The 26858-nt window shown below is 48.1% G+C and overlaps 12 protein-coding genes across 12 annotated transcripts; 6 read left to right on the top strand and 6 right to left on the bottom strand.

The window, feature by feature from the left end:
- The first annotated feature begins 17 nt into the window (after window positions 1–17).
- F5147DRAFT_832434 (uncharacterized protein) lies at window positions 18–1304 on the top strand. Its single transcript, XM_041443813.1, has 2 exons — window positions 18–390; window positions 447–1304. Exons 1-2 carry the CDS (start codon window positions 289–291, stop codon window positions 1086–1088), a joined length of 744 nt encoding a protein of 247 aa, XP_041299618.1. The 5' UTR covers window positions 18–288; the 3' UTR covers window positions 1089–1304.
- A 53-nt stretch (window positions 1305–1357) lies between these two features.
- Window positions 1358–2999, top strand: F5147DRAFT_665417 (uncharacterized protein). Its single transcript, XM_041435107.1, has 11 exons — window positions 1358–1592; window positions 1647–1678; window positions 1741–1829; window positions 1876–1977; window positions 2034–2113; window positions 2165–2265; window positions 2322–2357; window positions 2411–2429; window positions 2480–2664; window positions 2716–2748; window positions 2806–2999. The coding sequence occupies exons 1-11, from the start codon at window positions 1420–1422 to the stop codon at window positions 2892–2894; spliced, it is 939 nt and encodes a 312-aa protein (XP_041299617.1). The 5' UTR covers window positions 1358–1419; the 3' UTR covers window positions 2895–2999.
- A 1140-nt stretch (window positions 3000–4139) lies between these two features.
- Window positions 4140–5194, bottom strand: F5147DRAFT_121994 (uncharacterized protein). The gene is made up of 4 exons (XM_041428134.1): window positions 5021–5194; window positions 4912–4976; window positions 4548–4849; window positions 4140–4488 (listed from the first exon to the last, which is right to left on the bottom strand). Exons 1-4 carry the CDS (start codon window positions 5064–5066, stop codon window positions 4272–4274), a joined length of 630 nt encoding a protein of 209 aa, XP_041299616.1. The 5' UTR covers window positions 5067–5194; the 3' UTR covers window positions 4140–4271.
- A 2509-nt stretch (window positions 5195–7703) lies between these two features.
- F5147DRAFT_665400 (uncharacterized protein) lies at window positions 7704–8480 on the top strand. The gene is made up of 3 exons (XM_041435106.1): window positions 7704–7724; window positions 7771–8241; window positions 8296–8480. The coding sequence occupies exon 2, from the start codon at window positions 7905–7907 to the stop codon at window positions 8178–8180; it is 276 nt and encodes a 91-aa protein (XP_041299615.1). The 5' UTR covers window positions 7704–7724; window positions 7771–7904; the 3' UTR covers window positions 8181–8241; window positions 8296–8480.
- A 2031-nt stretch (window positions 8481–10511) lies between these two features.
- On the bottom strand, window positions 10512–12295 carry F5147DRAFT_602145 (uncharacterized protein). The gene is made up of 9 exons (XM_041432249.1): window positions 12202–12295; window positions 11930–12152; window positions 11797–11867; window positions 11712–11740; window positions 11516–11654; window positions 11042–11465; window positions 10952–10988; window positions 10779–10901; window positions 10512–10728 (listed from the first exon to the last, which is right to left on the bottom strand). Exons 1-9 carry the CDS (start codon window positions 12219–12221, stop codon window positions 10703–10705), a joined length of 1092 nt encoding a protein of 363 aa, XP_041299614.1. The 5' UTR covers window positions 12222–12295; the 3' UTR covers window positions 10512–10702.
- Window positions 12296–12354: 59 nt separating this feature from the next.
- F5147DRAFT_665385 (uncharacterized protein) lies at window positions 12355–13393 on the top strand. Its single transcript, XM_041435103.1, has 7 exons — window positions 12355–12381; window positions 12439–12519; window positions 12572–12609; window positions 12665–12872; window positions 12925–13004; window positions 13056–13146; window positions 13202–13393. The coding sequence occupies exons 1-7, from the start codon at window positions 12379–12381 to the stop codon at window positions 13211–13213; spliced, it is 513 nt and encodes a 170-aa protein (XP_041299613.1). The 5' UTR covers window positions 12355–12378; the 3' UTR covers window positions 13214–13393.
- A 148-nt stretch (window positions 13394–13541) lies between these two features.
- On the bottom strand, window positions 13542–15538 carry F5147DRAFT_665383 (heterokaryon incompatibility protein-domain-containing protein). Its single transcript, XM_041435102.1, has one exon. The coding sequence runs from the start codon at window positions 15455–15457 to the stop codon at window positions 13772–13774; it is 1686 nt and encodes a 561-aa protein (XP_041299612.1). The 5' UTR covers window positions 15458–15538; the 3' UTR covers window positions 13542–13771.
- Window positions 15539–16104: 566 nt separating this feature from the next.
- On the bottom strand, window positions 16105–17334 carry F5147DRAFT_665382 (ndufs7, NADH:ubiquinone oxidoreductase 20 kd subunit). The gene is made up of 6 exons (XM_041435101.1): window positions 17252–17334; window positions 17147–17197; window positions 16948–17091; window positions 16565–16897; window positions 16395–16509; window positions 16105–16344 (listed from the first exon to the last, which is right to left on the bottom strand). The coding sequence occupies exons 1-6, from the start codon at window positions 17277–17279 to the stop codon at window positions 16332–16334; spliced, it is 684 nt and encodes a 227-aa protein (XP_041299611.1). The 5' UTR covers window positions 17280–17334; the 3' UTR covers window positions 16105–16331.
- A 1362-nt stretch (window positions 17335–18696) lies between these two features.
- On the top strand, window positions 18697–20535 carry F5147DRAFT_767258 (uncharacterized protein; the record flags this gene model as incomplete). Its single annotated transcript, XM_041440861.1, has 3 exons — window positions 18697–19861; window positions 19916–20144; window positions 20193–20535. 3 exons carry the CDS (start codon window positions 18697–18699, stop codon window positions 20533–20535), a joined length of 1737 nt encoding a protein of 578 aa, XP_041299610.1.
- Window positions 20536–20985: 450 nt separating this feature from the next.
- On the bottom strand, window positions 20986–21429 carry F5147DRAFT_767257 (uncharacterized protein; the record flags this gene model as incomplete). Its single annotated transcript, XM_041440860.1, has 5 exons — window positions 20986–21020; window positions 21084–21156; window positions 21212–21249; window positions 21304–21369; window positions 21423–21429. The coding sequence occupies 5 exons, from the start codon at window positions 21427–21429 to the stop codon at window positions 20986–20988; spliced, it is 219 nt and encodes a 72-aa protein (XP_041299609.1).
- Window positions 21430–21711: 282 nt separating this feature from the next.
- Window positions 21712–23434, top strand: F5147DRAFT_767256 (DNA glycosylase; the record flags this gene model as incomplete). Its single annotated transcript, XM_041440859.1, has 8 exons — window positions 21712–22109; window positions 22161–22181; window positions 22237–22332; window positions 22407–22513; window positions 22581–22693; window positions 22753–22759; window positions 22811–23270; window positions 23326–23434. 8 exons carry the CDS (start codon window positions 21712–21714, stop codon window positions 23432–23434), a joined length of 1311 nt encoding a protein of 436 aa, XP_041299608.1.
- Window positions 23435–23620: 186 nt separating this feature from the next.
- F5147DRAFT_665372 (S-adenosyl-L-methionine-dependent methyltransferase) lies at window positions 23621–25568 on the bottom strand. Its single transcript, XM_041435100.1, has 8 exons — window positions 25169–25568; window positions 25013–25113; window positions 24685–24963; window positions 24414–24632; window positions 24277–24365; window positions 24063–24222; window positions 23864–24009; window positions 23621–23796 (listed from the first exon to the last, which is right to left on the bottom strand). The coding sequence occupies exons 1-7, from the start codon at window positions 25278–25280 to the stop codon at window positions 23965–23967; spliced, it is 1005 nt and encodes a 334-aa protein (XP_041299607.1). The 5' UTR covers window positions 25281–25568; the 3' UTR covers window positions 23621–23796; window positions 23864–23964.
- Between the last annotated feature and the right edge of the window lie 1290 nt (window positions 25569–26858).

Here is a 26858-nt window from a genome sequence, read left to right as displayed (position 1 = left end):
GGAGTACCAAACTATCTTTGCCTTGAAATTTGTTCAATGAACCGCACAACTCATTTCGCTCAAGCTTGCGCTCATTGTTTTTGCGCTACGCAGGGGCACAAGGCAGTCGCGTTTTTATCAGCAAACGTGGCTAAGTCTTAATACTGATCATGATGCTCCACCAAACGAACTGATATATATCCTCAGCTGAAAATGCATCTTTCTCAGAAAACTAAAACCTTCAGCCAGCTGCAGGTCTTACAGCTGAGCTTCTTGTTCATAGAGTTTCTCTTCTCTATTCGATAGGACATGCAGCGCGCTCAAAAGGCTTCGTCGTCTTCGGATTCATCACCTTCATCCACTCCTCCGGGAAGTCATGCTCTTCAGCCGACCGCAATTCGTCCAGAATCAGTACGTCTCATCGCTGTACATCGTTTTCTTCGACGAAGGCTAACGTCTAAAATCAGAAGGAGCTAAAGCCGTTGTTCACGCAGAAACCCCTGTCTTTTTCAGATCGGGAGAAGAAGCCTTCTCCACCTCCGCGCAAGCGCAGGAGGCAAGTGATCCCGGAAACCCCCGCTTTGACCTTCAATCCTTCCCAGAGAATGATACCGACAGGGCGACAGGAGCCTCCACAGACACCAGTGTCGCAGACTACACCTATTTCATCTACCAACGAATGCCCTAGTTGGGTGTCTGATGAAGTTGGTGACCAGCTGCCCTCTGATACCTCCGTGTATCCTCACTCCACCGCTTTTAAACGCCCTCGCACCACGAGTGGTGGCGACGGTTCACCGCAAGTCCCTGGTTATCCCGCCGCGTACTACAATTTCAGGACTCCGGATACAGCGGATCATCAAGATTCTCCATTGTCTGGAGGAAGTTCTTCATCAACTAATTCCTTCGGCTCATCTCCAATACATCCCACTTATGGACCGGAGGGCGAATATCAGCCTTTTCATCAGGAGATGACGGGACAAAATGCTGCAGATTACGCGCCACCACGTAGAGATGTCTACCGGGACCCTAGCTACCTCCCACCTCAAGAGGGTGTCTGGTCCCACTGCCCCAACTACTATAATACCGTGTATCGCGATCAGCAGCCTTAGACACCCATAGTCTCCCTTGACTGCGTCACTGGTTGATGTTCATCGGACAAGAGTAAACTAGTTTGACCGAGCGTAGTGATATTGGTGGATGTTTTTCAGAGCCGTATACCTTGACCCTTTTACTTAGATGCGTTGTGCGTCCGATTTTATTTGTCTATACCGAAATTTCTGCGTATTTTGTCTTCGCCTTCTCAGAATCTAATTGCAGTTCCCATGAATATTGTTAGTGGTTTTCGGTTACAATAAGAGCTCGGTGAAACGCGCGCCAAAGTTAGTATATGAAGCTTTGAAGAGCGAACTTATCTAGCAAGTACTTCTCACCTAACTCGACATGCCTTATTCGAACGCTGCTCAAGGGAGGCAGCCTAGCGCAGAAGAACATCATCAGCGTACTCTTGTCCGCATTAAGCAAATTCAATCGCACCTCTCGAACTCTCCGCGCGGGCAGCGACTCAAAGGTAAAACTTGTGTTATTACTGGTGTTGGATCGTTGCATGGCATAGGGTAAATACTCAGTCGTTGATTTATGCAATGAAATTGACCTGTAATTTGCACCAGCCGTGCTTCTGCGCTCTTGTTCGCACATGAAGGTCCGTGGACTATCACCTTCTGGAAGCAGCACCCGTCACAATTTCTATATTGATATTCGCAGGAGCGACTCATCTATACTTGCTTGATTTCTCACAAGAGAACCTTCCTGAACTCAAGTCGACGATTGAGAACTCATATCCGGACGTGAAGGTGAGACCCTGATATTCCTTGCGTCTAATGATTAAATGTATCACAGGTGACCACCACTCAAGCCGACGCAGCAAATGAGACCGCCATAGCAGCTGTCTGTGAACAAGCATTACAAGATGAGGGTCGATTGGACGTATTCTTTGCCAACGTATGTGTCAGATTCAATAGACGAAACCTGGTCTTGCACTCAAATACGCCCGAAAGGCTGGTTTCGCAAGTGATAAGACGCTTTCCGATTCGACCGCAGAAGGTTTCATGGAAAGCATGCGAGTCAATGCATTGTCGTCAGTTCGCCGTGTCATTTTTCATAATATTTGGTTTAACCGGAAATACAGCTGCTTCCTTGCCGTCAAGTACGGTTCCGACGCGATGATGAGGACTAATTCGTCGAGAGGGAAAGATATTAGTGGAGGAAGTATCATTTTGACTGCATCTGGTACGTTTCTTCATCCCCTTCGCATTACTACATATGTTTCTAACCAAACATCACAGTGGCAGGGCTACGGTCCGGGGCAGGGACCATAGACTGTGAGTTCTGCTCCTTCCCATGCTCGACCTGCTGTGGCTGACCCTACGATCAGATAGCGCAAGTAAAGCGGCGTAATGTTTCGATCATTGTTGTCAGCGGAGAAACTCATTTCGGATCACAGCGTGAACTCGATCGCGAAGACAAGCGTATATCAACTTCAGAAGACTGACATTCGCGTGAACACAATCTGCCCGGGCCTGATCGAGACCAATATGACCAAGGACATGTTCTATTCTGCTCGCCAACGAGGCAGGGAGAGCAAGATTGGTCAATTAAACCCGATGGGCCGCTTTGGCGTCGCTCAAGGTATGTACCTCGTGCTGTGACCATGTGCACTCAGTTTATCACGTCTTGCAGAAATTGCTCACATGAGCTTGTTTTTGGCGTCGGGTAAGAACACGTCCCTCCGTTAAAAGCGATTCAGATCTGATCTATACCCTGACAAAGATGAATCGAGTTATGTCAATGGACAGAACATTGCGGTTGATGGGGGACTTTCGTCATCACACCCCGTAGTTCCAGGACGGTGGGCCTGATGGGCCGCCGGACTATCTCAAACCGCATCTTCCAGGGATCTCCCATATCTTTGTCACAGTGTTGCCTTTGTACTTAATACTGATTGAATCAATGCTTTTTAAGAAGTTTTGGGGCTACTAATCAGGCGATGTGTTTTTGGAATGGCGACTCCGCGAGAGCGGTCGCGGAGTTTGCTCTCAACGATTGTCACTCTTTTGGAGTCGCTGTTTTTGAGTGATGCGGCAGTGCGCGAAACATAGGACGATCGATTTGAGGCTCACGAAGATAGTGCCGTGACTGCGCTTGCTTGGAACTTGGTCGTTCTTTCCATAGGCTCTGTAAGCGGGACAGCGATGGTATGGGACGCGCTCACCTTGGAGCCTCTTAGGCTCTTTTCGTCCCCGGGCATGCAGTCAAGATAGTCGGTGCATGCGCAATATGTTGGTACAACTTTGGCCGTGTACCTTGATATCCAGCCAGCTTACTCTGCACCATCAACGTGAGAGCGCTCAAGAAACCTGTGGGGCACTCGAAACCTGCATAGCCACCCATACTCGTGCAATAGCAGCAGTTCATGGCTGTTCAGTGTCTGATAATACTTAATTCCGTCTTCATATGAAGTCTCCGATCCAGGCTTCTCGTTGTATATCCTCGAGGTCTTAATAGTACCCCAAAATGTTAATCTTCATTGCGACCAAAAGACTGTATTGAATTGGATGGTTTCTTGAATGGTATTGTGAGGGTAAGGGTATCTGGTTCTTCAAGATCCTTGATCGAATTGCGGTTCCGCGCCTCGTGGTTAATTTTTCTGAATAACATTTGATGACAATTTTGAGCAAGTTCAATATCATACGGTTCACGGAGACATTTCTAATCTATCGCGGATGTCGATGATCGCGCATTATGACATGTTGAATTTCCTGATGCTCGTGCACGTACGCGCATCTCACACTGCCGTAGTGTTTCTGCTACAGACCAGTTAGTTGAAAAAGCCCAAATATCTCGCAAGACTGACCGTCAGCCCGCATCAACTTGAAGACTTTGGTCTGTTCTGTTTTCGAGCGATACATACTTTTCTTCAAGCCAGCTCTAGCCCATGTAGCGCGGATGGATGGCTCTATTAGGTTTCCCATTCAGGCTGTCAAGACTTTACCGGGATGACCAACAAATTCATGACGTGATGCAGTAGATCATTGATTTTACAAACCAAAGCACCATGATTTCCCATCGTCTTTTGTCATTGACCGCAGCTCAGTGCTCTTCAAGCGCGCATGAGTCACTAGTCGGACCCGACTTTCTTGTTAATCGATCGAAGGACCATCGTGTTCGGACCTTGATCCGGTACCCGTCGACCGACTCCAAACTGGGTGGAGTAGCAGTGCTGAAGCGAGCCGCGTTCAAGGATTCAGATACAAAGACGACTCTGGTCGATGAATTGGACAAGCTAGCGTGCGAGACATGGTAAATCTAGAATGCAAATCCAATACCCCTCTACCACCGACAACAACTTCTGCAAGACTTGGAAGGATACGCACCCCGTAGTAGGCGGGAAGCAATTTGCTGACATATGATCTTGAGAACATGTGGCGCATTTCAGTAGACCAGGTATGGTACCTTTAATCAAACAATACGTGATGCTGTCTCGCTGATAGAAACTCAAAAACTTAACTTACTGCAAAAGACCCCGCATGCTCGAAGCGGCGCAATGTAGCGCAGACGCACCACTTTTCATACACATTTGCCAAAGCTTTACTGCCCCATTCTTCTGAGCGCAGCTCTCCCAGTCAAATACAACCACCGCGTTGCATGGTCGATTCATACAGACAATCATCCGAATATAATCTATGCTGTGCGTAATCATAATCAGTGTCTTCCACGTAACTCGATTTTGTAGAAGATATTGGAAGCAGGGCTGGTGATGGATCCCTGGACACTGGTCCAAACCCCCTTCCATTCCCATGGTATGTAAAATTAGCTGCAGCCATAAAGAAAGAGGCTTAAGCACAAGAATACATATGGGAGGGAAGGGAGTCTGACCATAGCACAGGATATCACTTCGCCAAAGAGTGGGTTGCGACATACAAGAAGATGGGGGGCTCCTGCTTTTATATGAGTAAGTTTCATCCAATCTAAGCCCATCACTCACGGGCATACTCATGTGCATGCACCCCGGAAATATCCCTCTGCTCCATGACACCGAACGAAAGAGGGTAGGAATGCTCGTGTCTTCTATCATCTCACAAATTGAATGGCTCCAAAGATGCCGTGCAATCACAATTTCGGGGTGTTAGCTCCCCTCCCGGAGAACAATGTACAGCACTAAACGAAGCGACGATCCATTCGAACGTGATTTCCGATCAGAAGGGATGCTGGGTCTCGACTGCCACTATTTAGAGCAGTGGTCACTTATCTTGTAGGGGTAAGCAACGTGAAATGTGCTGCGTTCTCCTTATCCGCGTGGGTTCCGCAGTGATTGATCCATTCGTAAATTATCACCGGAGGTCGCCTTCCTCCGTGTCCTCCAGAAGTCTGCCGACTCGTGCACTTGGTGATGGAGCGTTGTACTTTGACCCTGCGTAACACGAGTGCAAACTTTGCACCAGGCCTTGGAGATGGCCTGGAAGTCGACGGAAATGGAGTCTTTGCTCCCGTGGTGGACGCCTCCCATGTTTAGTTTCAAGGCAGCACTGGTCTTCTAGCATCTATTCTCGACTCGACTCGACCTGGAAGGTATTTGTTTCTGTTTTGTGTTTTTGCGTGCTCGCGGAGTATTATCACATTTACGCAGAAACCCCGAAGCTCTTACTCGACCTCCGATGTCTTTTAGGCCACCGATCTCTAATTTTTATCCCCCATATCGGCAATTTGTTTTTGACTGTCTCGAACATGCCAAAGAAAGCGTATAAGTGCGCTTCTACAGGGACCCTTCTTTGTCTTCCTGATGGCTCGTAGCATGCGATCGTGGGTAGCCTGGACTGCTGACCTCAGAAGCCCCGCGATGCTTCCACGAGTTTGTGCTCCCGAACACTGCAAATTGATTCGTCCATCCAACCACAAGCAACATTCGATTTACAGACAAGAGCAAATTGATGAGCAGTGGCGTCCTTTGAGCCATCTATGTGTCTGACACTACTCCCGTAGGGTCGCCCTACGCCCAAGCAGATATTGATAAGGAGTCGTGGAGTCAGGGTGGGGTGAATTGTCTGTTTGAGAGACTTGGAAGCTAATTCGTGACATGTTTACTTTCTTTAGGCCCTTCTCAAGTTCTTTGGTCCGGGATATCAAGTACGGAATACAACTTACAATATGTACGAGGCATATACGCATGGAGAAATCGTGAGATATATGCCTCACGGTTTCCTTGCACTCAGTCGAGTGCACGAAAGGAGGAAGAGTCCCTTGTGGATCTAGCATTCCGATGCACAATTATGTTAGTTCTATGCATACGCATTTGTATCCATCCGGGATTATCCCAGATTCACATGTAGTAAATCAATCTATCTGAATACGAAGTTAGCTCTGGTCGCAACGATTACCAGTTCTGGTTTAAATCCCCGGGAATAACCTGTACACGAGGAGGTGAAGCAGCTATTCCTGAACTAGTAGACATTGGGGCAACAAACCCTGTCCGAGTATCACCGACTAAGTTTGGTACTTGGGGCAGCTTTGGAAGGGAATGCGGTCAGAACTCACTGTCTCCGCGACAGCGGACTTATTTAATCGTGCGGGATTCCAGCCGCGGAGTTGCTGGGTTTCTGTGGTCTGTCTTCCTTATCAGTGACTGCCAGGAGGTAGGAGAACAGATGATTTGGCAAGAAATATGCAATTTCAGCACTATGCAGAGGGTTACTGACCATCTCGTCCCCTTCGGGACTGTCAGTCAGCAGCTATCATCGCCGCCAGGGCTTTTGCCATACACAATCGGCGACTACCATGTCGAACTTGTCGTCCATGTGTAGCGAGATCCGTGACTTATCGACATCGATGATGGCTCAACGCACCGCTAACACCTCTGAGATTTAGGACTTTTACTCCGATATGCTTATAATGGCAGGGGAGTTATGTATCATCAATAGCCTTCTGAGTGTTTTTCAACTGCAAGTGCGTGTCCCTGCACAGATGCCGATCTGGGTGAGTGTTACGTTAGTTGAATGAACTGAAATACATGTTCCTTCCAGTATGTTGTGTTCGCTTGGGATACCTTGAAGCCATGTGCATGAAGGTTGGTGCGTCGTGACAGATGGCAGTCAGAACCGCCAAAGCGTTTGCGACAGGAGAATGCATGAAATGTATGGTTGGTGTAAAATTGGGGGAAAAACATTAAAAGTATTGAATTCTGCCGCCCAATGACTATTGCACAGTCAAAGGTAACAGCCCGGAACAGCCCTTGGTCCGCACACCTTGTAGACAATGCGGCATCGGTCAAAGCTGGAGTGATCGTCCTTCAAGTTAAAGGATGCCTGCTACTAGTATTAGTACTAGAGCCGACGTACAGAACCTTCTCACCTTTGCTCACGTCGTTTCCCAGGCAATCTTGTCCTCTCCTTCCCTCTCTCTATCATTGAGTCGCCATCCATTTCAGATAGATATGATCATGTTCTAGGTGCGAATGACTTGGACAGAGCAAAGATATTGGGCTGGTAGTACCGTACAGAATACTCTGTTCTGTTGTGATGCATCAGTTTTCCCGGCGGCTGCTGACGGCAGCACATTGAAGTAAACTGGGAACTTTCTTAACCAAGTCCGTCACGGATCATTAATTTCATGGCTTCATTTGAATGTGGCACCCAATTGCAACTGGCACCAGATATCGTACTATCGGAACAATCGATGAAACCTGAACCTGAACCCTGCTGTGCTATCAGCTCGTTTGAAAGTATGGGCAGAGTTATGCACCTTCTAATTACGCTGAACTGCCGCTCGCTAATCGGTAATTCGTCTTACTAGTTGTAGGAAAACTTGTCGTCGCCATAACGCGGAGCACAACTGATACATGCACGATGTGCTGCGAGCGTCCGTAGCCCATTAGGATGGTTCACGTGGCCGATACGATCACTGTGACGATGCTGCTATCCACTGTACCATGGTCCTGGGCATCTTCCATTCCCATGGTATGTACTAGGGCAGTATCCTTTGTATACGGGGCATATGCCTGCAGTACAGATGGGAAAGAAGCGCCCCTGACCATGGACGAGCACATATATGCATCGCAAGAAGTGCATGTAACACACGCAGGGTGGGTCTCCCGAGTTCTGGCCTTGGCCAAGGCTGAGGGTGCGGACGCAGCGGGAGGGAGGCCACACTAATCGTTCCATCTTGTAACAGCGAAGAAGGGACTCGTCGATGGAGGGATCCAAAGTATAGATCCTAGACACATATGGAAGATGAAACAGTAAGGTTGGGCAAGAGGGTACAGCTCACTCTGTCTCGAACTTGTGGCTAATTTATAGACCGCTGATTGTGGCCTATTGTGGCCTGGCTTGCGCAGGGGAATGACATCTCCACTTGTCGAAGCACGGGGAAGTGGATTCGATCAGGTTATCATGAATCGATTTGATGAACAAATGAATCACAAACGGTGAGAGTCCAAAGGACCTCGAGGCTTGTGACGTTTGAGACTTGAGTGCTTACAATTTTTGATCAAGTTATAGCTTACTCCGCGATCATCATCTCGAATCTTCACTGTTGCCCAGTCATGTGCGAGGTCGCTCATCCGGCACGTATGATAACCATCTTCTCGGAATTCTTAGCCTGCATTGGAACGTGTCCAACATGCTGTAACCTGTTGCAAGATCAGGCAGTCTCCTTTCTCCTTCTGTGAAATTGTGTGAGTTTCTTTGGGCTAGTTTAAGGACTTTTTCGAATTTAGCCAACAAAACAGAGCCCAGTCCGACAGTCGACATCTTTTTTTCTTTCTTATCTGAGATCTTTCCCATAGGTCCTTTCCGCCATCGATTGTATCACTCCAATAACTTGGGCCTTGGCTGCCAGGTGCATGAGTTTTGGGGGTTCTGCCATTCCAACCACCGCCGGTGGTATCCTGACACTACACATTCCATATCGACCCTGATCGCATTCTAATCTATCTCCAAATATGTGGCAAGAATTCCGTACCCTGGTCACCACTCATCGCTTCAACAAGCCTCATTTTTGAAAAAAGGGATCTTGACAACAATCATGTGCTCCAGCGATGATCTACATGGTTTGCTTCGGAGTCCAGAGCCAACTAATCTTGTACTACTGGCGGACACTGATCAGCTACCCGCTTTCAAAGGTGATTCCTGTACGACAAACATGCCATTTATCATCTCATAATATTATTTTGCCTCCCATGTTGTTTGACCACACGGAAGCATTAATATTCCGGGCGTTCTTCAAACACTATATCGGCGTTGTGCGCAGGAGTCTCATGGCCATCGCGAGGGTCACAGTAAAGTAATTGCTCCCTTTCGTGATTGCTGCCACAGCTGAGAAATTACCACTTGAACGGCAGGATTACCCGAAGCTTATGTCAAATTGTATCACTCGACGGTGGTAATGAAAGAGGAAAATTCGGGCGCTGATCGGTGACGACGGTAACTGTTATCGCCAACCCTTTCTCTATCCCGCGTTTGAAAAGGTTTCAGTTCGCCCAAAGCCTCGCGGCTTCCGTCCGCTGAACGACTTGGCAGGAGTGGTTTCTGGTAATCGCCCACACGCCCTCTATGCAGCCTCCACTCACGCCGTGAGACCGTTCTATAAACAACAGTCTCTGCATTAATTATATCACCCCCTGGAATTGTAATTCTGCCACCGCCAACATGTGATTCGAAAACTTCCTGCCACTTGCGTCGACACAACTCGATCGTCCAAGGAATTATTGCTTGTACAGACTGTCCGCAGCGTTCAGTGTCATTACCCGCCCAGCAGACATAAATATGCAGTGCTGTACACCAATTATGCACAGTACTGTGAGGAGTCCGAGGAACAGGTCATCTGATCATGATCGAGATATTTACGTCGCAGATCTCTGCGCACTCGACATCTCCCAGTGACACGGATCACATGTACCACTCCAGGAGACACAGCGCTTTGGGAAACTGCAAGCTAGTTTGATGTCTATCTCAACACAACCTATTAAGCGCATGCGGCATGAGCGTTCCAAATCACGTCAACACCCGTAGGCCTCAATCACTAGCCGCGTCGTCATTCCAGTCCTCTCAGCCAGGGTGGCTAGGAAGCATGTCGGGCTTCAAAATTGAGTCAGTTATAACCGAAGCGTTGGAGCTCAAGCGCATCGGCAATTGTCTGGGCTATTTGTGGCTTTGGACGTGCGATATGCAGCATTGAAGATCGTCATCCTAGCGAGTCCAGATCTTGCGGTGTTCGCGTATTTTTTGTGCAGATTAACGTAGCTGTGCTACTTCGGAGGTTATCCAGCGCATCTCGGTAGGCGATGTATTTCGTAACATTATATCATACCGGTATCCCACGACCCGGGATTGCGCCCGGTTGCCCCAGGTGCCCGGTCTCCTCGGGTTGTGCCTGATACAGCGGGACGGAACCAGAAACCGCCAGGAGAATGCGGATATGCATTTGCGTTCTTTATCTCCATCGTACAAACCCATTTGTGGGTGCCACTGACATGGGCTTAGGGTGACGGGTGAAGTTCCAAGTCAGTTTCCCAATTGGCGTTGGTCTTGGGGAGGCAATACCGTCGTGCTGCAGAATGATGAGTTTGTGTTCGGATCAGTGAATCGCAAAGCAGTGCAAGTCATAACCGCGGTTAACAGATGTCACCAGGTACCAACCACAAGTATACTACCATGTATTAGAATGTGCAACAGTTTTACTTGATCTCCAGACATTTCACCTCTACGTTTTAATCAGTCACCGGACCTTCATCGCATAGCGGAACTACTCACCAAATATCAGAGTGGAGTTGGCAGGGATGTCAGACATCTTCCGTGCGCCATAACCCATTGCTGGTGGTACAATAATCTCACGCTCCCCACCAATCTGCATGCCAGCAACTCCGACGTCCCAACCTGACACGACGTTAATGATGAAGACAAGGCCATGAACCAGAGCAGCTAACCTTTGATTACCTCGCTTGCTCCAAGCTTGAAGCTGAACTGTAGCACAGTGAATACGTGCTCGACAAGTAAGAAACCTAATGCCTGCTTACGGGTTTGCTCTTGGTGTTTTGATCAAAGATCTTTCCGTTCTGCAATTTTCCGATGTAACGCATAGAAACTTTGGCGCCATTCTTGGCGGTCTTGCCATCGCCGATTTTTACGTCCCGAATCTTAACCCCGCCAGCGAGTTCCTTGGAGGCCCCACCCTTCTTCTCCTCAGCAGCCTTTTGCTTTTTCTTCTCCTTTTTGTCGGCTTTTTTCTCTTCTTCTTTCTCGCCCTTGGGCTCGGCTGCCTTTTCCTCAACGGCAACAGGGATTGCCTTCCCATCTTCACCCTTCTGCTTCTTTGCTTTCTTTTTTTTGGAGACCTTCTCAGCAGGTTGCGCGTCAGTGTCCATAGCGTCATCACGAGGACGTTTCGTCGGCTTGGGGTCTTCTGCCTTTGGTTCGTCCTCAGGCAATTCCTCGAAGCGACTAGCACAGTTAAATATATGACCTGGAAGGACTGACGGTGGTGCACTCACTCAGAATCATCCTCGAGACCTTGAAGCTCATCAGGATGTACCTCAACGTCTGAGCTGACATCATCCAGGTTGTAGGCCCCCTCGTCACTCATGTCAGAGTCCATGTCAGAATCGTAAGGTGGTTGGTTTGTATTCTGGTCTATATTGCGACACTTATTATTGAGGTCTGATAGGTACGAGGCAACTTGAGGCTTACCAATGTAGTTTCCATAGAGGTAGACGGTGCTGAATGAGGGATACGCATGAATTGTATTGGCCAATAATAGCTTGAATACTCTTACTTTTTTCCAATGAGCTCAAAGGTATACTCCTCATCGCTCTCAAGGATGAGGTCGCATGCTGACTGCTCAATCTATGCAAAAATGACACGTTAGTCACGTACTAAAATGAAGCAGGACGTGTCAAGCCACTGACCTTGCCAGCAGTTAGCGAACAGAGAACAGCGGTGATCTCATCTTCTGGAGACTCTTCGTCGAGTTCATCTTCGTCATCAAATTTTGCAGGATTTACGTAGGTTAACTTGACGGTCGTTCTGCCAGACTCATCAGATAATTTTTCTCCAAGAGCGGCGTTCTTGATCTGCAGGTCTGCCTGAGGGACGATTGTCTCCTTTTGGCCTGGCGTCAACAAGATACTCCTGCAAAAAAAATGAGATATAGCAAAGGTTAAAACGCAAGCAAACTTGCCAAACAGCGACGGCAGTCATTAGTGGTAGTGGTTGTGTTTAAGACGAGACAAAGCTCAAAAATTTTGACCAGGACGCGTTTCCTGAAAAAGACGCGCTCTTTCCGAATTGGTCATTATGTACTTGTACATCGATTCAGACTCCGCATTCTCTAGATTCTCTCAAGCTTTAAGACCCAATGGTAGGTCGATTATCAGAATATATGGCCGATGCCTACTGACGAGACCCTTGACCGTAGTCGAACACGCTCAGGCCGTATCTCTCAGCTGTCAAGTCAACTTTAACAGCGGCTCTGACGCTCGAGAACTTTTCGTCACAAGTAATCATGATAACATGCTGTCTGACACATTTACGAGCTCACAATGGCCTAGGTCGTTGAACGACACAACAAACCAGAAGTAGAAGTTAGGTATAACCGTATGTCTCGTGTCATCATGGCGTGTACTCATGGCGATCGGTTGCAGGGGCTCCAAGGAGGTTCTCCTGAACCCACTGACTATATCACGCAATGAGAACGAACGCGTCTTGATCGAGCCATCTGTGAACTCGATACGCATGAGTATTAAGATTAAGCAGGCTGATGAAATAGAGCGTATCTTATGTCACAAGTTCACGCGATTCTTGATGCAGAGAGCGGAGAGTTTTGTAGTGCTGCGCAGGAAGCCCGTCCTCGTGAGTGAACTGCTCGAACACGAGCGGTCATCGTGCTCTAATTCTTGCACAGGGATACGACATATCGTTCCTTATTACGAATGTCCATTCAGAGACCATGTTGAAACACAAGGTCGTCGATTTCATCATACAGTGCGTGGCATCCGAATGCTTCTACACCGTTCTCTCATCCCCGGTAACTAGATTTATGGAGGAAGTAGACAGGGAAATAAGCGAGATGAAACTCAGCCTCAATGCGCGCGCACGCACGGTAGCCGAATCGTATCTGACCGCTGTTCGTGTCTTGCTCGCTGTGCGCCTCTCCGTAAGCTAACGGCTGTGCATCACAGTTTAATTCCTGAGACGTTTTTCCCTCTATCACCCCATTACACCACGCACGATAGAAATATATTTCCCCTGCGCTGTGTAGCCTGTGTTCTCGTATGAAGGACACCATACTCAATCTGTAATTTTGCAGTGTTTTACTTTATACTGGTGAATATCCAGACCAACTGGTATAGTCGTATCGACCGACAGATTTTGCAATTTCACATCAAAGAAATGATTTGTTGCATTTCGCCTTGCGAGCAGCAAGCTTCGTCGCAAATCGAAATTTTCATCTGAAGCTAACTTCGCTCCTGGTAACGAGCTGCCTAATACCACTGCTACTGTGGTGCTTACCACGTTTGGGCTAATCGGATCACATACAACTACTAGCCTCCTAACTATAAGTACGTAGCAATCCATAAGAATCTTCTACGCGAGCACATGAGGTCTAAGGACCCGCATACTAAAAACCACCCTCAAGGGTGATCTTAGATGCACCGCTTCACAACCCATCACCCGTTCGTTACCAGTGCTGAGATTCGCACGAGTGACTGTATCTTACCGACCATTCCAAACCTCCCCCCGGTTTCGAGTCATAGATCACCATAGACTGTGATGTTGACTGAATACCGGTCAAACATTATCGAGCGCTTCTTTCCGGCAGAAGCATGGCCACCGTTCTTCACGGACGCTGTCACTTTCTTGCCTGCTTTGAGCAGGTAAGAAGTCCAGTCGATCTTGAGCCGACTGAGTTGGTTAGCAGGAGGCTTCTCTGAGGTGATTCGGAGCCACGGGCCCCCATCTCGTACCCAACATACCCCCATAGTAACGACGAACTGTTCTTTCGTCGTTGAGTTGTGGTAGGTGAACGACGCTAACCATGAAGAATCCGCAGTCCAGGGTAGATGATGTGGACATTTGAGATCTTCTTTTGGGGGTTGTGGTGATGGTGTCGGTCTTCTCGTCAGCAGGACAAAACTACTATCTTGCATCTGGAGGTTACATGAGGGAGCCGTCTCCATATTGATCACGGAGAAACCGTGCTCTTCTACCCCAACGTGTCGAATGAAGAGCGACGTTGAGGTGTTAAAGAATGATATATCATGAATTGAATCCGATGGTAACGGGAACGAAATGTGTATTCGTTTGACTTTGAATTCCTTGCAAGTGTCGACGATGTCTTCGAGGGTGTGATAATCTATCCTTTCGTAACGTTCGGCATTGCCCACAGAGCGCCGTAATCGAATGCCGATGTTGTGGTACTCTCCGTCATTTACGCGACGTCGACAGCTCAGGAGAGCAATGAACTCGTCCGTTTCATCAACGAGAGGTCGTAAGGGAAGGCTTATATACAAGCCGTCGTTGGTGGCGGCAAAGTCAAGCCTGGGGGCATCTAGGCTGATGAATTTTAGACTGTAACGTATCCATTGGTTGGAGGGCACGTCTTCAATATTGCCTGACTTGGCAAAGTAATCAGGGTATGGGGCGAAGGGCCAAGTCCCTGTTTTGTAACCACCTACGCCAGGACTACACCATGCAAAAATGCTCTGGTCATGCGAAGTACGAATGATCTCCAGTTGCAGTCTAAAGAAAGCTTTTTTCTCCCCCTCTCCGTAGATGACAGGCATGTGGACCTTGAATATTCCCATGAGGGAGTAGGCTCTATCTTCTGGTCTAGTTGTCTTCCTCCCAGCAGCCCACGACATCTTGGTTGCGACGCTGAAGGATTCTCTAGTCGCGACCAACTTGTCTGAACCGGCGTTTACGCGAGTCAATACGTTGGCATGCACTCTCGTGATGGACGAGAGAAGCCCAGCTAAGCTGCTCTTACTCCCAATCTCCCTCCACCGGCTGTCGAAGAAGAATAAGCTCGTGGGCGCGATGAGCTCTTGCAAAGTCCATCCCCTGGTGAACCACTCGCTTTTCGCAAATGCGGACTCAGTGTCCAGGTCCCCGTTGTCGGTAACATCGTCTAGGTAGACGTAGCACACCTGGGCATCTTCATACCACGCAAACATGGAGTTGATCGCTTCTGCAAGCGCTGCGCTGCTGTTTTTGTCGATGCAGCAGGTATCAATCCAGACGTACTGATACCCATCACGCCGCGCCTGTTCACAGCATCCCTCTACTTTGGCATAGCCTTTCATGCCTTTCGCATGCTCCTGATGGATATCTGCGAATAGGACTTCTTCCTCGCGCCACCGATGCGAGAGGATCGCATAGTCTGGAGGATTTACAAATTCCTCTAGTTTTTTGGTTGTAGTGTGCAAAAGGTGCATGCTGCGGCAGATATATGATAGTCACTAATGGAGGTAAGTTAGCACGGGTTTGAGAATACACCCACATAATTTAGGCTGCGGATACCACCCACCAGTAGCACCTGCTGATCACTGATCTGAGCCTATCAATTTCGATCGATGATGTATTGATCGATAGGGAAAAACTTGCTGACGAGCGCCTGATAATGGGGTGGGAGATCTGTTATCTGACGGGCTGAGTGCGATAAGTAAACGTTTAAACACATAATGCTAACAATTTGCAATCGTAGCATGCTGCTAGCATAGTGCGGCGCGCCTTTTCAATTATGCAGGCGAGAGAAGTCACATTTATTAAGGGGTGAGGAGCACTTCGTGTTGGCCATGACACCGTCACAGTGGCGCCGTTTCCCAACCAGGATGCATCAGGCAGCCAATGAGGTGAGGTGGGATGGAGTGAGTAGATCAACCACAGTTGCACAGTTGCGCACTTGCGCACACGCAAAGGCTTGATCGCAGTTGTGCACCCCATGCAAATATCACAGTCGTGGATGTCGCCCCTGAGGAGTATGACCGATATAACCTGCATCCGAAATAGAAACTGAACGACGTGCTCAAATTCTTCCCGGGTGATGAAGAGATGGTATTTCTCGCTCCAGAAAGGGAAAAACAAAGCGCGGTACTTTGGCTTACGTTTATCACGAGTTGATACTCTGACTTCCTTGCACGAAGTGAACTGCGCTGGAGGTGACACATGGGACCTGCATATTACTGGGTCTCCTTCACAAGAATGTGGACAAGGAAAGGAAATGATGCACGCCAGCCGTAAGTGATATACGAAACATGTCAACGGAAATGCTAGTTTATGTACGCTGTCGCCAAGCCAGGCTCGTGCAGATCATTTGCGGTACCTGGAATGCAGCCATTAGCATAATGCTTGACAAATAAGAGTACAATTCACCAAAGCACACTCTTCCTGTTTCTTCTCATTTTACGCTGAAGTTGCAACATACCATAAAGTAATGCTTCAGCAGTTGGTGGGCACCCAGGGACATAGATATCCACGGGTACAATCCCTATGAGTCAGATGTTAACTGGGCCGCCGTTGGACCAGAATGAAAGAATGCTTACGATCACAGCCACGAACAACAGCGTATGAGTAGTGGTAGTAGCCACCGCCATTTGCGCAAGATCCCATGGACACAACCCATCTTGGCTCGGGCATTTGGTCATAGACTTTACGAAGTGCGGGAGCCATTTTGTTTGTGAGCGTACCCGCGACAATCATAACATCAGATTGACGCGGAGAGGCACGGAAAACGACACCGAGACGATCTTGGTCATAGCGAGCAGCAGCCATGTGCATCATTTCGACAGCACAACATGCAAGACCGAAAGTCATGGGCCATATCGAACCCTGGCGTGCCCAGTTGACAACTTTGTCTAATGTTGATAGGACGTATTCTAAAATCCAATTAAGCCTACTCAGCGGGAAGTGCATGAGGTATACTCACCAGCCTTATTCTGGGGTTGCTCAAGGCTAAGTTGATTTGAGCCGTGCATGGCTAATGTGGTGATCGGCTCAGAAGCAGAGGAGACCGAAGTGGGTGTAGTTTCGGGCCCTCGCGCGGACTTCGACGTGTGCACGGAGCGAGCAGCTTTATAGAAAAGGCTAAAGAAAGGGCTCGTGAGGAATTGATTGATGGAACATACCATAAACCGCGAGAGCGGGTCTGAGTGCTGCTGCCTTATAGGCACTGATAACTGCATAAGAGACTCATGAATTACGTTTAGTTATGGAAGCACACATATATTCACCTGGAGCTCTTAAAATGCCGAGCGACATGACGGTCAAAGGAGAAAATGGGCTCTATGCTGGCTCCGACGATGCGGAACGAACAGCGACAGCAGTGAATTTGGCTCCCACGGTCGGAATGCTTACTTCAGCAAATAGATATACTTACCCTTGGCAGCCAATAAAAATTTGTTCATTGCTCACTTGTCACTAGGTACCGAACGACTTCGCCTGTTACTTGAATACAAAGTCAAGCGCACTTCTCCAAGTCATTTGGAGTGACGAAATGGACACTGTACAGCACATTCGACATGACAGTCGAAAAAATGTCACGGGAGGTGTTGACTTGGAGTGTCAAGACTCAAAATCACTCGCACTCTCAGGGTGTCAAACAAGGTAGCCACGCCCCACCAACTACAGCATAGAATGCGGTCTTCCGAATCTCAATATTCTGGAGATATCAACGAAGACTGACTGGTATCTTGTCATTGCTGTCTCTAGGGTTTTTAACCCGGTCCCATATCCAGTAGGCCCTCTTCATATTATCGTTACTTTAGTACAACAATCATGTTGACGTTGAATCTCAAATCAATAAGTACCGAGAAGGCTGTTCGGTACAGCACCCCGTACTGGAAAAGAAACCTGTGCAGGTTTGGGAAATTTTAAGTATGTCTCATGCCAGGTGTTTATGCATATGTCGGTAATCGGGCTTACAATAAGTTATATTTCATTCAGAGATGTTGCCGCCAGCAGTTCTCAATCACGGTGCAAATTTGTCGTCCGTTTGAAGTTGAGCGGGTAGATCTTACCCTAGGCCTAGACCATTGTTGTCCGAGTGACCGAGTCTCGTTCGAGCCGTATCAGGGTCACAACTGCACCACCATCCTTATCAAACCCATTTCTGGGTCGGGAGTTCCTTTAACCAAACATCGCATGGATTAAACGAGAGGCTGGCTGTCCCACTGGTGTCGATGTCGGGTGGTGGTATGCATTTTAAAGTTAGGCAGTTTGATGGTTTCCTGTGGCACTGTGCAGGGGCGGATCATCAATGTATCATCATAAGTACTAGTAGTTAGGTATTAGATGTTGACCCCCTTTTGAGAGGTCGAGTTTCCATTTACGCGCTACTCGTCTGTCGATCCTGTTGTTCTTGTTGTGGCCATGCATGGGAATGCGTTCATCCTGAGAACTTCCCCCGCAATAGACTTCTCTCAAGCTTGTCATGCCAATCACCGCTTCAACAGCAAGCAGGCTGGCCGAGTGCCTTCCGGTATGCAGTCATTGAGCCCTATTCTGAGCGAGCAAGGTAATTCAAGCCTCACCCCCGTTCTCACGCAGAAGCTTGGCCATGCTCCGTTCAGCTACTTAAGTTACGTGACCTAGGGTCCCGCTCTTACTCTCAGCTCGGGTTTTCATTGAGTTTTTTTTCTCCCTCTTCCCCCTTCTCTTGCTGCGTTAGTTCATTCCGATGTTGACCTTCCTCAAGTCCGCTGGTGTTCATGTTTCGGTCACGACCGCTGCAGAGTCAGCTAAGGTCGAGAAGGCAGCTCTTGAAGGTCCCCCTACGGATCCGGTGCCAGACGCATCTCCTGCCGCAGATGTTTCCTCAATTCATTCAGCGAACTCGTCTTCTTCGTTGCATTCAGCTCCTTCTAAATCCTCACACACAGATGCCTATGGAGCACCCTCGAATATGGGTTCTCCTCAAGCAGCCAGCCGGTCGCTCACGCCTGTGCAGCCCACGTCTATGACCATGCCACAGTCATCTGAGCAGTCACTTTTAGTACCTCCTACCCTGGGGCGTGGTCCTGGTGCTGAAACCGTAGGCAATGCGACCCTGGGGGTACCGAGTACAAATCCTTATCCCGACGCTAAAACCGGGAAGGACTTTCGTCGTTTCTCCTTCCGTTCATTTTCCTTCTTGCGCTCCGAGTCGAAACTTCCTCAGCCAGAGCGCAAGCCTTCCCAGCACTCCGAACCTATTCACATACAGCAATCCAAAGCTCACGACAAAGAGAAGAAATCACGTGTTGGCAGGACATTCACGGTTCGTGCACTGCAGTCCAAGGCCTCTGATAGGCGTGCCAGGGACACCGCAACCATGGTTCGCTCCGTCATCGTGGGAGATCATGAAATGGTGGACGGCAGAGCAAAGAGGTCGAAACCACTCTCTAAATCTGACCTAGCGCGTGTCAAAGCCCAGCTCCTCGAGCCAAAATCCGCCAGAAAGATTATGGACCACCTGCACACAATGTCTGCATCATCAACAGATACAGGATCTGCTAATACTGGGCCAATTCATGCAGTGTGTCTTGACGCGACCGACAAGGAAGTCCACGAGCAGCACTTTGTACAGCTTGGATCGGTTGCTACGGCAACAACGACTGCATTATCTGACGCGTTGTCTAACATGCACCTCGTCAGCCTTATTACTGCCCCGGACATGGGTTTTGGTGCGCCAGCATCATCGCCGGGACTGTTGGCAGGTGCCGTTCCTAGCGCAGAAACTATCATTGATGGTCTCCAGCAAATAACCCCGCAGTTACTTGCGTTTGGTTTTGCAACGAGCAAGGCAATTTTGCCAGATCACAAGGGCGTTGTTGTGCCCACAGATCGCCTCTCTGTTTTGACGTGTACGTATTTTCATTTCACAGGGTATCATTCAAATTCTAATTGATTGTGTTTAGACTGGTGGGGATTTGAAGTCTGTATGCCGCCTCCCACGATTGAGCGCCTCGGTGCAGCCGCCTCCCCAGGTACTACCTTGCTCAATTTGTTGACGGCACTGTCGATTGTCAGCCCCGGCGTCCGTGAGGTATTGCCGTTCGTTCGCTATATCTCTCAGTTCGTGCAGACCGAGTGGCATATGATACAGGCAGCTGATAAGGGTAAGGGAGTTGTCTGCTGTGCTACCTGGTAGGTTTTTAATATCTAGCACAAACCTGATTACTAAATGTGTATCAGGATCATGCCAGCAGCGCTAGTTCCTCGACCATGGGATTTCCCTGACCCGCCTCCTGCAACAATCGTAGTTGGCCCAGGGGCAAACCTTGCGCCCACTGCGTCGAGGCCTACTACAGTTGCTGCTACGCCTAAGCCTTCCGTTGATGTGCCGCGCGCCTCGTCCGCGTACTCCAGCGAAACTGGCGAGGAAGGGGCACGACACGGGATATCGAGTGACCCTCCTGTTCTCCCAGAGCTCAAAGTCAGCTCCCCTGCATCGAACGAAGGTACAACTTCCATTGACCTCCAAGTTCACAAGCCTTCTGCGGATGTCCCCAGGGATGCCGATTCCATTGCTCTTTAGTCATTTTTGCCGTCTTTCTCGTTACGACCTGTCACGATTTTCCTGCTGTCTTTGAAGTTACTCGCTTTCCGCCTACTTTCCTATTTCCGACCGATAATCGTCTGGACTTACTATACCCTTCTACACATCACACTCGTTAACTACGTACCTATTTGTCATTCGTTTCATCATCCCTCGTCACGGCAGAACTTATTTTACCATCCAATTTATTTTACAAAGTAATGCCTCACTGGCTCAGGGCTATCATTAAGGGACTTCGAGAAGTCGCTTATATCATTCAGGGAAACTTATCAGATCACATCTCTCCGCTGCAATCATTCTAGTAGTTGTTCCACATGCTCAAATAATGACTTGTACAGGTCTGTCTCCACTCATTCATATCCTACAACAAACTATCACCACCCGTATCCCAGTGTCCTGCTCCATGCTCGCATATTCAATGCTATGCTATCAGGCTGCCTGGATTGTAACTTCTTGGTCAGGTTCTGAAAGAAACAGAGAAACAGTGAGCACTGTCCTGTCCTGTGATTAAAGCAGACAACACGCACCGACTGAGATTATATCGCTACTGAGTGATTTCAGTGACGAAGCGCCTTCGTCAGACATCTGGACAGTGATCATCTACACGAGAGAAGTGTGTCAGCCACTGGGGAAATCTAGTGCCCAATCAACAAACTCCAATAATTTTCATCGAGTCATCGACGATAGATCCACCTGTCGAGTGTTTTTCAAAGGTATGAAGATGGTATGATGACTTGAGAAGCCTACCTTGCTTCTTGATTTCTCGCGTGGTAGCCTCGTAGTCGGCGCCAGACTGAAGAGAGACAATGAATTCTGATGATAGGTATAAGCATCAATATGGCCGTTCATTAAACTTGTGTACGCACTCGGCATTGTTCAGTGAAAAGTTATGGGTTGGTATGGATGAGAGAGCCAGCGCTCCTAGAAGACTGCGGGGCCTGCCAGCTGTGCCGGCATCTGATCCTGATCATGCCTGAAAAGGAAACACATAGGTCAGGGTCCGGTCACCCGTAATGACGCGACGCGCTGAGTCACGTATTCGCTTATTAGAAGGTTCAATGAAACTTTGTGACTAACCAGGCTCTTGCAATTGTGTGCATGAGATTTGCGTTCTCTGAACTTGGATTTTATACACGATCTAGGCTTAGATTTATCATGCCTGTAACACGGTCAGCTACTCGGTCAGTTGCGTCAACGCCAGCGGGAGGAAGCAACAAGACAACAACAGCGGTATCACCATCTGCGGTGGGCAAGTCCAGCAAGCGAAAAGCCGCTGAAGAACCCCCAGCAGCCAAGAAGACGCCTCGCACCAAGAAAACAAAGTCTTCTGAATCCGATAAAAGTGCTATGACATTGCTCACACCGGATGGATTCATACTGCCTCCGCCGCCTCCCTTGCAGAACGAGTCCGAGGACTTGGTTCCCGCAGTGTTAACATTCTCGTTTGAGGAGGCTAAAGCGCATCTCATTCGCGCTGACCACCGCTTTGAGGATATATTCACAAAGCTCAAATGTAAGCCTTTCGAGTTCCTTGAACAGGTCCATCCATTCCGGTGAGCGTGGTACTTTTGACTGAATAGCATAGAATGCTAATGTATCTATAGGGCGCTTGTAGAATCAATTCTGTGAGAAATATCTCCTGCATAAGTGAGGACACTAAATTGAGTGTACACTTTACAGTGCCCAACAAATTTCATGGCTGGCAGCGCGATCGATCACCCACAGGTTTACTCGGTTGTATGACCCGTCATTACCCGAAAAAGTAGCAGATTATTCGTGAGTCTAAATATATGCCAAAGCATGCCTGCCTGCATTAGTCATTGCGTGGTGTTAATGGTGTCATTACGAAGTGCATCAAGATCTCCAACATCTTTCTTCCCTACCCCTTATCAAGTTGCCAATACGGATATCATAACACTCAAGTCCGCTGGTCTCAGTACACGCAAAGCGGAGTACGGTCAGTGTCATTGTCGATTTCACTGGAAATTCCCATCCACTGAGTCTAAGTTATAATATCCTGCCAGTACAAGACCTTGCTGCGCGATTTGCAGATGAAAGGCTTTCAACAAAAAAACTGCTTGCTGCAGATGATGAAAGCCTTGCTGAAATGCTTATAGAAGTGCGAGGGATCGGACGGGTATGTAGTTTGAATCATAATATTTGTGCTTCATTAACATCTCGCTTCTTGTCACCAAGTGGACTGGTGAGAATCATGTTGCTTTTTATTCGAGAATATCTCATAATTCTAGCGCAGTTGACATGTTCGCAATCTTCTCCCTCCGTCGTCCAAACATTCTCCCAGTGGGTGACCTCGGTATGCAGCGGGGAATGTTGCGCTGGTTTCTCTCCCGTCATTCGTCTAAGCACACATTTACACTTTCACCGCATAAACTGAGCGGTAGCAAACCCAATGACGATAAAACAAAACCGGCAAGTACTAGCGCGATGGGACCACCGCCTGCAACGCCTGCACCGAAAACAACCCCTAGTTCTCAACTGACAGGAGATGTAGAACTAGACAATGAGGTGTTACCGACATCACCTGAATCACAATTGAAGGCTCCCGCTTCAATTGAATCGATTTCTGCGTTTCCTGAACCGTTCACTCCCTCGATTGAGAAGACTCTCGAGGCAGATGCGATGAACACAGAACCCCTTCCCGAAGGTCTGAGCGTCGCGAATTTGAAATCAAGGCTAGAAGGAAAGAAGATAAAGTATGTCACCTGGATTTTTCTCATGTGGACAATTTCTCATCGAGGCTATCCGAAGAGGAGCGTTCCTTACTCCGAAAGAAATGGAAGATTTAACCGCATCTTGGGTGCCATATCGAAGTCTAGGTGTTTACTATATGTGGGCTCTATCAGAGGAGAAGAAATAGGTTATTGTCCGCACCTCATTATGAATATTTCGGTCTTGGCTTATGCACGTCTTTTTGCCTTGTGATATGTGTATTAGCTTGTAAGTACGCAGTGCTGTCGGATTCAAACTTTAAGCTTAAGCTTCAACGTCCATAATCCTGCTTTGAAGGTTTTAACTTGCAGTGCTCGACCCAAGTTTAGTCACTCTGGTTGATAAACCATCTGTCCCAACAAATCCACCACGGGTCACAAAGGTAGATTTTTGTTGAGATGTAGACATTCGCTTGTCATCCAGTCAATGATACATACTACTATTGTGTCGACAGGTGCGGTATGAACATGCATGAAGGGCAAATATATCGAATTGCCAGATTGGCTCCTTCTGTGACATGGAAAGAGTAAGGAGAACGTCTGGCATACATGGGAGGGCTGTAAGGATATCTGCGCACCGTGGCACATGACGGGTTCTTAGGAATAAGATACACAGTTCCGCCAGCATGACCCCTCGTCGACTGATGTATCCAGGAGAAGAGCAACATCATACTCAACGCTATATACGGTCGTCTCTGCTGAAAGAATCCGTGATCAAGAGTTCCTGCAGTGAAATTACATGTTAGCCAGTGCCAAGGTGAAAATACAGGAATCTACCTCAGGTGCAAAAGGCCACCGGTCGAAGGCGCCAACGACAGCAGCCCAGTCCTCTACACTCATTTTCCTGATGCTTTTCATCATGTCAGTCCTCTGATCAGGTGGAACGTCATCACCCGCGAGGTAGGACTTCAAAGCATCTGACCCAGGTGCTAGATGACTAAAGGAAGGTCGATGATTTTTTTTCACGATTCAAAGTGAACTCTGATCATACCCAACAGCGTCCTTGAGAGGGGTCGACTTCAGGACAAAGAGTTTCCGTAGGCAGTAATCCCATTTGTCCAGCATGCCTGGCTGAATGATCTGCACATGACGTCAGTGATTTAAATATGCAGTAAAACTGGCGAGTACCTGATGCTCTAATGGTCTGAATGTACCCGCTATGAATGGTGTACCTCTGCGCCTGTTTTCAGTCTTTAAAGAATATGCAGGGTTCGTAGCATCAGGGTAGAAATGGCTATTATATGGTACCAACAACTGTGGGTCAATGGTGTGATTAAACTCAGAAACGGCTTGTGCGATGACGCTCAGCTTGCACCGAGCCTGATGCTCAGGAGATGCGGAAATACGCTATTACTTGTGTCAGATAAGGATAGTTAGTCTGTGTAATAAGATCACCTACATCCCATACCCAGTCGTGCATTAGATAACTCATTGAAATGCGACCGTATTTGAACAGCCAGGATTGTTCTGGTGCGCAGCGTAATAGTTGTGCTAAGAGCTGCTCGCCCAGGACATCCATAGGAAGGTGCGAGATAAAGTGTAGATATGGATTTGACTGATTCCATGGAATATTCTCCACGTCGTCCAGGAAGCCTTGGACATCTAGCTGATGATACGTATCCCACGAGAAACCGTTCATTGGCAAAACTTGTACTCTAGGGTCCGCTTCCTGCAGCGGCTGTTGAAGACTATCAGCATGATCAAACTCTGTAAGGCTCATTTCCCACATTCAGGAAGTTGAGGTACTGTTCTACGTCCTCAAGCACGATGATTTTTCGGATCCGTTCTTTCGGCAACTGCATCAAAGCACGAGTTAACGCACCAGGACCTTTATGGGCTCTGTAAGCACCAAAAGAATGAGGTTTAAGTATCGGTATCCTCACCGGGATACGCTTCTACAATAACTTTATCCCTCGAACCACTAGGAACAAATGAATCTGCAACTAATGCTGCCGTCTCGGGGTTGGCGATGGAAATACGACTTTTGAATGCCATGCCGCTGGTAGGAAAGTAGTTTCGCCATGTTGAACGCGGGGGAAGATCGATTCTGTTGACCGGGAGTGGTATGTTAGCTTTCCGTGGCTTGCGCTTGCCGACAGCTTTCAGAGTCGAGGCAATTTGGGGTTCAGCTTCGGGCTTGATGTTCTTGATGCTTTGAATATCCTCGAAACGACCGCGTCTTGTTGGCTGTGTCGTGAGGGCCTCCGCGACGATGTCCTCAGGAATATTTTTGGTCCTGTAGGAGCATCGGATGCTTGTCGAAAATGACCTCCGAAGGAGAAGAAAAGACATAGAATGATGACTAAGCTACGCGAAACGCGTAGTACACACGTGTAGACTACTACTTGTTATTTTCTACTCTGAGTCATCGGATTATACGCGTGCGCCGTGTATATATAATTTCGTCCGTTGTCCAATCTGTATGCACCCTTCGTCCGCCTCTCTCACTGGATCGCTGTGAGACAACTACCGAAATTGTCCTCAATTTTTTTGCAAGTTCTCAAATTTCGCGTTGGGCCACCGATGCAACAATCAAATGATGAGCAAGTGCATGATGCATGATGGACTGTGCGGTGCTGTTCGGAGAATAACTGTGCCAAGACACTAGTGGCACATTGGCGCAGTGATCATCTCCACCAACAAGCACATACACCAGCAAAGAAGCCGTGTTGATCGTGGCGATGGGTTATACTCTCGTGGTCTAATTTTGTGCGTTGCAACCTACATACTACATGTAAGGTGGTCGTGAAATTACTCGATATGGACACTCACACTTGACCCTTGTCATCTAGATCATCCATACATGGCTTGCACCGAGGTCCAAGGAAGCCTTCAGAGAGGGTGACGGATTATAGCTCATTGACCACCAGAATGGTTGTTTTCTCAATCTTTTTATAGCAATCTGGAGGCTAAGCACGTGCGTTCTGATATCTTCAACTGTTTCGGAACACGCCGACGCTACCGGGCAGTTCAAGATGCTCTTCTTGGATGGAATCAGATACGATTGGTATGTGATGATATCATCCCTCTGAGCGCTGAGATCGAACAGCATATAGTGTCTTCAGCAAGCAAGATTACCATCTCCTTGTTCGTGGCACTGTTTTCTGTCGTCCACTGACCTTGATTTTACTTGAAGGCGTCCATGCTGAGATGATGATCAAACATGAGTTGAAACGCGCAGAGTGCATGATGCTTAGCATTTGGTGTGGGAAATCAGCTCGCAGTTGTTCCGCACAGTGTACGGGCGCTGCAGTTCTTCCATTTGCATCAAACTGTAACCGCTAAGGAGTGGAGCATAACATATTCATTTCGACACGAATGGCATGGTTTTCTTCCCTGAGTTTCAGATCTACCCGTTTGCCAGCGAGCAACTGCTTATGCGGTAATCCCAGTACTCTGCATTTGCTACGTTGGAAATCCTTCGCCACCAGTTTCGCGACACAGATAGGACCTGCTACTGGTTTTGACTGAATCACCATGTGCAGTCTAATTTGATCTCGCACGGTGACACAGCGAATGCACAGTTCCGAAATCGATGCAATCATGCAAATCCAGATCTTGGAAATATATAAG

The sequence above is a fragment of the Suillus discolor genome (genome assembly GCF_016758755.1).
Source record: "Suillus discolor strain FC423 chromosome Unknown F5147scaffold_2, whole genome shotgun sequence".
Lineage (NCBI taxonomy): Eukaryota > Fungi > Basidiomycota > Agaricomycetes > Boletales > Suillaceae > Suillus > Suillus discolor.
This window is presented reverse-complemented; position numbering and strand designations above follow the sequence as displayed.